The sequence below is a fragment of the Littorina saxatilis genome, linkage group LG10 (genome assembly GCF_037325665.1).
Source record: "Littorina saxatilis isolate snail1 linkage group LG10, US_GU_Lsax_2.0, whole genome shotgun sequence".
NCBI classification, from domain to species: domain Eukaryota; kingdom Metazoa; phylum Mollusca; class Gastropoda; order Littorinimorpha; family Littorinidae; genus Littorina; species Littorina saxatilis.
The window spans coordinates 6,194,016-6,205,021 of record NC_090254.1 but is presented as its reverse complement, the minus strand read 5'-3'; the positions used below and the strand labels follow the sequence as shown (position 1 = coordinate 6,205,021).

Below are 11,006 nucleotides of genomic sequence, written 5' to 3'. Positions count from 1 at the left end.
GGCTAAAACGGGCTCGACGAGATGTTTAAAATTATCAATTTGCAAAGAACGATATCTTAGGATAGTGTCATATCAAAACAGCATGCAGAATTTCACGAAGCAATCCTCCTTACGTTTCTGCCCTCTACCTAAAACCGTATTGATATTTGTTACATCGTGCAGATTTTCACACACAAAAACGTCGAATCACAGCTTTTTGTAGGACCTACCTACACCTGCATCGAATAAAGGTTGCATGCACACGGACACAGAGCTTAATCAAAAAACAGAGCTGTATATTGCACTCATTCTCAAGACACCTTCAATCAGCATTTCGACAACAACCAAGCAACCATGTTTGCTGTGACACTGGGAGATCCCTCCACTGGTGTTTTTATGCAAGCTAGAAATAACCAACTGGAAAGCACAGAGTGCTATGGTTAGCTTGTGCCGCGAACCAAAAGTCGAATACACAGAATCGTGTTTGAAAACAGAAAGTTCAAAAGAGCGTTATATAGTATTATGTGTGTGTATGTGTACTTGAACAATGTGTGTGTAGGGGGGAGGGTGTAAGTACGTACGTGTGTGTGTGTGATTGTGTGTGTGTATGTGTGTGTGTGTGTGTGTCAGTGTATGTGTGTGTGTGGGTGCGTATGTGTGCGCGCGCGCGTGTGTGTATAATATTTGTGTGTGTGTGTGTGTGTGTGTGTGTGTGTGTGTGTGTGTGTGTGTAGCATTTCAAATATAAACATAACTTTTTGCAATCAATACTAATTTCGTCATATGTCCATGAAATAAGCACACCCAAAGAGTTACAACCCCATAACAACACTGGAGAGATATGCTACACACACACACACACACACACACACACACACACACATACACACACACATACACATATATATATATATATATATATTTATATATTTAAATATATGTATAGGTTACAACACGAGTGGTTGGGGGGGGGGGGGAGTTTGCCCAGTCGGTAGAGGCGCTGGCTTTAAAACCGGTTGTTACTATCAGCGTGGGTTCAACCCCCAAGTTCGGCGCGGGATGTGTGTCCCAGAGTCAACTTTGTGCAGACTCTCCTCGGTGTCCGAATATCCCCGTGTACACGCATGCGCACGATAAAGATCCCAGGGTCACAGCGAAAGCCTCAGGCCTTGGAAACACGAATACATGCATGCAAAAATATGAAGCTCGGGTGTCCGTTCGGCCAACAGCCAATAAAGTAACCATTTCAGCACTGACCCAAGACGACCCAACCCGGTCCCTAGCCCATTTCAGGTCTCCTCTAGCAGCCGGCAGCCAGCTGTCTACATCCTCCCCCCCCCCCCCCCCCCCCCTGCATTTTTATTTTTTATTTTTTCATACAAAGCCGGGTTTTCCCGTGTAACATGCCCCTTATGGCTTTGCCGTGAGGGCGTAAAACTTACATTTTCTCTTCTAACACGAGTGGTTTTTATATGGCTTGCATTTAAGCGGTCAAGACCCAGCGGATGAATATCATAGGGATCCACGAGACTGTGGCGAGGGGATCCCGATGATAATCCCGCTGGGTCTTGACTGAAATACAAGCCATATAAAAAATACTGAGTGTTGTAACCTGTATATCCCATGCGTACACCGAAGACAACGTGGAACACAACAAAGCACAGTAGTTGTCTGTGGTGTGAAAAATAGGTGAGCCAGCGAGGTGTATACCTTTTCACTACCTCATGCTAAAGCCACGTCGCTGAAGAAATGAAGTGCAAACAAGTGCATCCGTAAATGTGTGTTAAATCTACATTCAAACCACTGTTCGATTTGCTTGTGAATGCAATTTAGTTTCAAGATAGTAAAGAAAGCACACACAATGAAAGTTTTCATTGAATCAAAGACAGTTTCGATTTAGGTTCTGAGTCGGTGAGGTCACAGTTCCAGGCTACGGTTGGCAAAACCGGTTTGGCTGACTCGGATCCCAATTCTAGTTTAATTTTTGTGTTGGAGTGTAGAATATTACTAAAAGAAACTAACATTTTACTGAAAAACTTTCTTTAGATTTAACCAGTAATTTCATGTACGTGAAATATATCTCTCTGAGTTAATTTGTTCGATCGTGCTTGCGTTGATCAACCCATACTGGTAGTGTCAAAAACGGTATCATGGCCGCTCCTTGAATCTGCGTGATGAATGCCGGTTGGACTGATTTTACTCCATCAGGATGAAATACACGCTTGCTGAGCTCTTGGATACCTTCATAATTATAACCATGAACTTACTGCAGTGTAAAGCAAAACAGTTGGACATGATCGAAAAATGGATGAAACAACTTACCTGTGCTGGATAACGAAGCGAACCGGCCAGCGAAGAAGGTACACTGACGCAGTGCATCTTTGCTTGTTGAACACACGTACAGAGAGACACGAACACACACACACACAGAGACACGAGCACACACACCCACCCGTACGCAAACACACACACTCACACACACACACACACACACACACACACACACACACACACACACACACACACACACACACACGCGCGCGCGCGCGCGCGAGTGAATTGCTTAGGTTGGATGTCAAAATATAAAGGTCTGAAACAACTGATTTGATTTTGGGCGTACATCATGTGTTTAATTTGTTAACTTTGTAGATAAGGTAGTCTCAGTATTCTGGCTGCAGATCTGAAGTCTTATCAAGTTTCAAGGTAATCGGTGAGTGATAATAGGGTTCTTCCCCTTTGCCTCTGGGTAACACCGACAATGTCCGTGCCATTGAACGCTCAGAAATGACTTGCACACACACATACCCTTACACACACACACACACACACACACACACACACACAAGCACACACACACCTTTTGGGGGTTGGGGAATCTTTGTTGAATAATGTTACTCTGTGTGCTGGTGACTGTAGCTGTGGAGCTTGCTTGTGTGGGGAAGATATTGATGTTGATGCTGTATATAGAGGTTACATGCCGAGCCTCAGTGATTATTAAAAATAATGGTCGAAGTTAGCGGATTATGAAAAATGCGAGCTTAGCTTTTTCATGACCGCGAACTGAGACCATTATTTTTTTATAATCACTGAGACGAGGTGTGTAACCTCTTTATTCCTCCTGTAACTCCCCTAAGTTTTGGGAGAGGTATAGGAATACCTTTTAACGTACAAAACACTCAGACACAGTCAACCACTCTTACTCTAATCACTGACTCCACAACCAGGCAACATTCAACCCAAAGTTTATTATTTACACACACGACAACACCGCATTCACATTCACATCCAATCACAATCGCTCAAAATCAAAGATAGATGAAGAAGGAAGAATTATCTTAAAGTTTAACAAAACAAAATGGCTATAAGAATTTATAACTTGATACTAAAAGAACTGTAAATATCCCTAACTATTACCACCTACCACCTTAATTCCCTGATCCCGAAAAATCAAAAAAATCTCTTTATAAATCTATCTCAACTCAAAATCCGCTTATCTTCACCTACAGTAATCAATTAACCCCGTTATTTATTAACTAACTATTATTTCTAACTTACATTTACACTAATACCTCGTGATAGGGACTACCAACGTTTCTGCTACACTGCCTTCAACCTTGATGCAAAAGATCAACGCCAAACGCAGCTACACATGAAACCAGTAAGCCCAGCCACCAGTAATACTAATTAATTTAACTTTAAATAACAAAACCCTCAATTCTCTTCCACTTATTTCAACACAATAAATGGTACGAACATTAATTCATCAATAACACATTCACATTAATCCACCACGTAACAACCTTACTTCATAACAACAAATTACCATATCACTACATACTTTTCTCTTCGTGCGTAATGATCACGACGTTTCACAACCAAGTCCAGTTCACATCTCGCCGATCCACAAAATCAACGTCGCTCAAAGAAACCAATGACACTTCAAATTAGTCCCGTTAAAATGTAATTAACCAGGCCTGGTACTAAGTTAATAACCTAATATTTAATTAATAGTCAATTTCTACCTAGTTTCCTCTAACACTTGCAAAATCTCTATGTCTTTAATGTGTTTAAACTCACTTATAGGTCACAATGCTTATTGAAGCCACAGCTGCATAACTCAAGGCACACAGATGCCATAATATATTCTTGTGCACAGACTGCTCGTGGCAATAGAATGCCAGCACCTTCCACCACTTTACCCACTGACGGTGGGCCACCTCACCTCCACAGCTCACACTTGCGACACACCGGTGGTCAAACACCCCACCAACTAACACGCCTTCCTCCCGGGTATAGAGCCGGAAGCTTCTTGCACCCGGAACCTCATGCTGTCCCCTGTGTCGTTCGTCTCTCCTGGCTTGGACTCTCCCACAGCCCCGCTTCTATGCTTGAACGCTGTCGTAGGAACAAAAGCCAAGTATAACTACTTGTTCCTCCAACAATACTTAATTATCTCCCCTTATCCACCAAGTCCATAAATTGACTCTAACAACAATATTTCCCTCGTTTGACTTCCCATAATTTCCATTTTCATCGACTTACAAAGTCCCCTCTTTACTTAATTACTCATTAATTACCATAATTAACTACTTAATTAACCACCCTGGCCATCTCATCAAAGTTACTATTTAACTTTAACCAACATCATTATCAAATACCAGAGTCCCAACATGACCAATTATGTAATAATTCTTACACTTTCCACTCACTTAAATACCTAATTACAGCCTTTACTTTTATACAATTGTAAATACACCATCATCAATATAAATGTTCAAAGTATTTACAACTCCCATTTCACCAAATCAAACAACATGGCTGCCCCCATAATAAACAATTCCTATTCCATTATTTGACCCAACCATTTACAAGCAGCCCCTTCACAACAACGCCACTTCCCTCACCCCTTATGAATTTAAGTCATATTACATAGTGGCACCTCGTTCTTCCCTCTTTCTCTACCCGTGATGACGTCACATATTTACAACCAACCCCCCCGTCTTCTGTCTTGACGGTGAACTCCCGTTTACACCTCCCGTACCTCGTGTTCACTTTTCCGTACTTGCACCTACTACACGACTCATTCTCTGGAGTTAACGCTCTCTACCTTAAATTCACCCTCCATAAAATAAATCCTTCCCACACATAAGTTCACTCGCAGCAACTGCTGACACCTCTTTTCTTCTCTCCACCAGCCTACTCGCTCTCCCCACTTCTTGCACAATAAAAAACTGTCCACCCCCTTTCCCTCGTTTCCCATTCCCCCTCTCCCCTTTCTACCCCCGACACCCAACACATAAAATGACACCAACCAAGGAAACTAAAAAACTAAACCTCTCTCATACACAAACACTACCGAACCAACAAATTTTGACCCTGAGCACGGAAGGAGAGAAAAACTACAGAATTTCAACACACCTTGCCGTTCGAGGACTGACCACCGTAGAACCCTTGAAGCCACACCAAGACAGCTGGAACACAACTTGTCTCCGGGGTTGTATAAAACAACAACACGCCGGTCGGCCGGATAGAGCATTCACATCAACCATCCGTTCTCTTCCCAGTTTTACACAGCAGTGACCTTCGAGCCTGTGACTCGTTCACGCACCACGCAACCCCACGTGCGTGAATACACTCCCGCGATTGGCTGTCCATATCCACGGACACACACCGAGTCACTGTATAGGCACCCATCTGAGCCAAAACCGCACGAAACCCAGCTCATGCACGAATTACCAAATAAGTCATGGCTGGACTTGGGCAGAGTTTGTGACAAACCCCCCACCCAAGTACAAAACACCCTGTATTGAACCAAAAACCACACACCTCTGACCAATGCCAGGAATCCTAACACGTGTAATCAAACCACAACTCCCCCTGAACTAAAACACTACACAACTCTACTGACATCCATGGACTTGCAACATGATCCAGCCCACCAAAATCAGTCCATTTTGATGGTTTAATGCTCCCCACATCTGGTTACTCTTCCGAGCGACTGAGCAAGTCGGCCCCCACGTTGTCTCTTCCAGGAATCGCCTGGATGGTATACATGTAGGGTTGCAGAGCCAACGCCCACCGCATCAACCTCTTGTTAGTCGCCTTCAAACCCTCCAGGTACTCTAAGGGTTTGTGGTCGGACTGAATGCAGAAAGGTTTTCCGTAGAGGTACGGGCCAAACTTCCGCACCCCCCACACCACCGCCAAGCACTCGCGCTCGATGGTACTGTAGTTACGCTCCGCTGGCAGCAACTTTTTGCTCGCACAGGCCACCATCTGCATCCCGTCCCCCTGGTCTTGGAGTAGCATCGCCCCCAACCCAACACCGGATGCATCTGTGCGAAGAGTGAAAGGCACGGAGAAATCCGGCAGCTTGCACACCGGCTCTGTGGATAACTTCACTTTCAGCGTATCAAGGGCCACCTGCATAGGCTTCGTCCATCTGACCTTGTTGGGCTGTGACTTCTTGGTTGCGTCTGTCAGCGGAAGTGCAATGTCCGCAAAACCCGGCACAAATCGACGGTAGAATCCGGCTAGTCCTAGGAAGGATCGGATCTGCCGCTTTGTTGTTGGCCTGGGCATCTTCGCTATCTTGTCCATCTTCCCTTCCTCGGGTTGAATCACTCCATTTCCCACCATGTGTCCCAGGTACTCCAGTCGTCTAAACCCCAAGTAACACTTGGATGGTCGAGCTGACAACGATGCTTCCTGCAGCCGCTGGAATAAAGCTCTGAGACACTCCAAATGACGCTCCACGGTTTCAGTTGCCACTAATATGTCGTCAATGAAATTGTCGATCTCGATCATGTCGAGAGGGCTCAACAGACTCCTCATCATCCTTGAAAAGATGGCTCCTGACGTCTTCAACCCAAACGGCATCACCGTCCACTGGTAACACCCCTGCGGTGTCGTGAATGCGGTCTTGGGCTTGTCTTCTGCCGCCATAGGGATCTGCCAGTATCCTTTTGCCAGATCTATCTTGGATAGATATTTCGCCTTGCTGAGCTTGGCGAACATGGCCTCCATGTTTGGCATAGGTTCGGCGTCAAACTCCACTATCTTGTTCAAACGGCGGTAGTCGGAGCAGAACCTCTTTTTCCCGTCTTTCTTCTCCACGATCACGATTGGAGAGCTGTACGGGGACACCGACGGTTCAATGACCCCCATCTTCAACATCGCGTCGACTTCTTTGGCGATAATGTCCCGCGTCGTGAATGGCAAGGGGAACTGACGGACCCTAACTGGTTCGTCATGCGCCAACCGCATGCTACACTCTGCCAGCGACGTCCTCCGTGGCATATCAGTGATGACATCCTTGTTGTCCTTGAGGATTTCCTTGATCCCTATATGCAGTTCTGGCGTCTCTGGATCCAAGTGCACATCCTCGATCGTTTCCTCTGACGTCAGTGGTATCAACGGAATGTCTTCGTGAGATGACTGCACTGTTTCCCACTCCTCCCCTTCATCCACCACACACACCGTTGCTATCGCTGCATGCCGCTCCACATACTTCTTCAGCATGTTGGCGTGGAACAATTTCTGCTTGGGCCCTACCCTGATGCGGTAGTCACACTCGCCCACTCTTTCCTCCACGACGTAGGGTCCTCGCCAAGCCATCTCCAACTTGTTTTTCTTGAGAGGCAGGAGTAGAAGAGCGCGATCTCCAGCCTCGAAGGTCCGGCGTTTGGCCCCACGGTCGTAGTGCTTCTTCTGGCGCACGGCTTCCTCACACAGATGTTCCCTGGCAATTTTGCATGTTTCCTCTATTCGGTCCCGGAGGTTCAACACGTACTCGGACGCAGTCTGCGCTTCCTTCCCGTCTTCTCCTTCTTTTGTCCAGAGATCCCTCAAGATGGCCATGGGTCCCCTCACCGTACGGCCGTACAGCAACTCAAATGGGGAGAACCCAGTACTTTCCTGCGGAACCTCCCTGTATGCGAACAAGACACCTGGGATAAACCGATCCCATGTCTTAGGGTCCTCCACACACAATTTCTTGATCATGGCTTTCAATGTGCCATTAAACCTTTCAACCAAGCCGTTGCATTGCGCATGGTACGGCGTAGTGGTTCGTCCCTTGACGGCGAGCAACCGGTGAACTTCTCGCATGACGGCCCCAGTGAACTGTCCACCCTGGTCCGACAGGACCTCCTTGGGTATCCCCAACCTCGTCCACATTGTCCACAGCGCTTCAGCCACCTTCTCTGCCTCGATGGACTTAAGTGCCACAGCCTCGGGGTAGCGCGTCGCATAGTCCACCATCACCAGGATGAATCTCGCCCCACTGTCAGCTGCCGGCTTGATCGGCCCCACCAAATCCACCGCCACCTTCTCAAATGGAGCATTGGGCAGAGGCATTTGCCCAAGCGGCACTTTGGCAACTCGTCCCTTCGGCGTGACTTTTTGGCATCGGTCGCAGGACTGACAGTATCGTCGCACGTCTTCGCACAGGCCTGGCCAATAAAAATCTGCCCATAGACGTTCGCGGGTCTTCTTGGTTCCCAGATGTCCTGCCATGGGTGTGTCGTGGGCGAACTTGAGTAGTCCTTTCCTCAAGGATCTGGGAACGCATATTTGTGAACACTCCAATTTCTTCTCCCGATAAACCCTCTTTAGTATCCCACGAGACATCTTGAACTCCACCATGCCCTTTCCTGCTTGTATCTGTTTCCCTTCCTTCGCCAGTCGTTTTGCGCGCACTAGTGTTTCATCTTCCTGTTGCAAGACTTTCAGCTGATCCGGAGTCACTTGCAGCCCTTCAATCTGCACCACCACCACCGGTTTCACCGGCCGTGTACCTGCTTCAGCCTGTGCTCTGGTTGTCACTGCCGCACACAACGCCCGTCTGGGATACATCGATACTTCCACCCAGTCTCCGCTCGTAAGCTGGGCCAGGTTTCCCAGAAAAATGTCAGGCCTGATGTTGTCGTTCACGATGGCAAGAATCCTCTCACAGATGTACGGCGATTCTACGTCAACCCATGCTAAGGGATACGTCTTTGTGCAGTCTAAGTCGGCAAACTCTACGTGCACTGTCCCGCTGGTGTAATCCTCAGGCCTAACAAATGCAGCCTTTACCATGGTCTTGTCTGCCCCTGAATCACGTAGACTGATTGCGTCTCTCCCGTTAACCTTGCACCTTCCCATCGGCCGAAATGGAATTTTCTCGCAGTCTTTGCACAACGGCTCTGACGGCTCGGAAGATCTCGTCTGGTCATCTTGCTCGGTCGTCATGCAGGCGTTCGCGGTACACTCCCTGGCAATGTGTCCCGTCTTCTTGCACCTATGACATATCACCCGATTGTTGTATTCCCGATTCCAGTTCGTCTTTTTGTTCCTGCTGCCCTCTACTGGCCTCACTTGGCCCTCTGACTGCTCTGCCTGTTCCTCCGATCCCCCTCCGGTCTTGGTACCCCCGTTGCTTGTAGTCTTCTCCTTTTTCTTTTCCTCCTCGTCCATTTGGCCCCCGATGTTACGTTTTGCGTTGAACAATCTGGCGTCCCGTTTTGATTCCAAGTGAGTGAACGCTAACACCGCCGCTTCCTTGGCTGTAGCTGGCTTTTTATCGCTGACGTACTGGAACAGCTCACCCCGGAAATTTGACATCAACTGTTCTCTCAGGATCAGGTCATACAGCCGGTCATAGTCTCCCGCACACTGTGACATCGCGATCCATTGATCCAACAGGGTCTGCAGCCGACGACTAAACTGTACAAAGTTCTCGTCCCCTTGCTTTGTGATGTTTCTGAATTCCCGGCGGTAGTGTTCTGGAGTATGATGGAACTCTTCTAACAGCGCAACCTTGAGCATATCGTAGTCGCTGGCATCCTCGGGAGTCATCCGTAGATATGCTCTCTCTGCGCGACCCTTCAATTGGTCTGCTAATCGACCTGCCCATGTCGCCCTGCTCCACCTGTGTGTTGTCGCTGTTCGCTCGAAGTGGAGGAGGTAGTCGTCAATGTTGACAGAGTCATCACAGAAGGACATCTTTACCCGGTATTTGTCAAAACTCGGTTCTCTCTCAGTCCCCCCTGTGCGCAGAGCTAACTCCTCTTTCCACCTCGCCTCACTTGCTTGCAGTTCCTCTTCCCGTATGCGACGCTCCTCCTGGCGTCGCTCTGCCTCATCTCTGCGCCGGGCTTCTTCCTCTTGGCGTCGTGCTTCTTCTTTCCTTTCTTGGAACTCCCGTTCCTCTCTCCTTTGGGCCGCCTCATCCTTGCGTCGGGCTTCTTCTTCCTTGCGTCGAGCTTCTTCTTCCTTGCGTCGAGCTTCTTCTTTCTTCTCCTGAAGTTCACGTTCATCTTTACGTCGGGCTTCTTCTTCCTTGCGTCGAGCTTCTTCTTTCTTCTCCTGAAGTTCACGTTCCTCTTTACGTCGGGCTTCTTCTGCTTGGCGTCGAGCTTCTTCTTTCTTCTCCTGAAGTTCTCGTTCCTCTTTGCGTTGTCGCCGCTCTTCCTTCCGCAACTTCGCCTGCGCCACTCTCTCCTCGACGATGGCCGCCTCCCTGCGCACTTGGGCCATCACAAACTGGGCCAACGTCGCCCCTTGCAAACCCAAGCTTTCACCCTGACTACGGAACCGTGCTAACTCCCTGTCTACCGACTCATCGTCAAACCCATTAGAACCTTGGACCATGATCGGCGACACTCCCCTTACAGCTTGGCCCTCACCGTACCCCATCGCCAAACGCTGCGCCCCAACAGACCTCGTCCCCAACACTCCTGGCGTCACCAAAGACCTCTCCATCCTCGGCGTAGAAACCGCACCCGGCATACCACCCGTAGCCAACAACGTCGCACCACCACTTGGTACAGTGAACCGAGGAGGGGTTACCAGCCGCAGACGTCGCTGGAACCTTCTCCTCCATCCTAGCCGCCCGCCTCAACTGACGCTCATCCCGATCTGAATTCGACATCTCCTTGACAAACCAACCTCACCTTGACCCCAATTCCAAAATTGATCGCCCACAACAAACACGGACAGAATAATACAAAGCAACAACCACAATAGAACTTACCCAAACAGCT

General features: G+C 48.0%; 1 protein-coding gene across 1 annotated transcript; it reads right to left on the bottom strand.

The window, feature by feature from the left end:
* Positions 1-5,231: 5,231 nt before the first annotated feature.
* LOC138978021 (uncharacterized) lies at positions 5,232-10,802 on the bottom strand. Its single transcript, XM_070350639.1, has one exon. It carries the CDS (start codon positions 10,750-10,752, stop codon positions 5,962-5,964), a length of 4,791 nt encoding a protein of 1,596 aa, XP_070206740.1. The 5' UTR covers positions 10,753-10,802; the 3' UTR covers positions 5,232-5,961.
* Positions 10,803-11,006: the final 204 nt, after the last annotated feature.

Coding starts and splice junctions, on each gene's coding strand:
- LOC138978021 (XM_070350639.1), bottom strand. CDS start 10,752: ATGCCGGGTGCGGTTTCTACGCCGAGGATGGAGAGGTCTTTGGTGACG.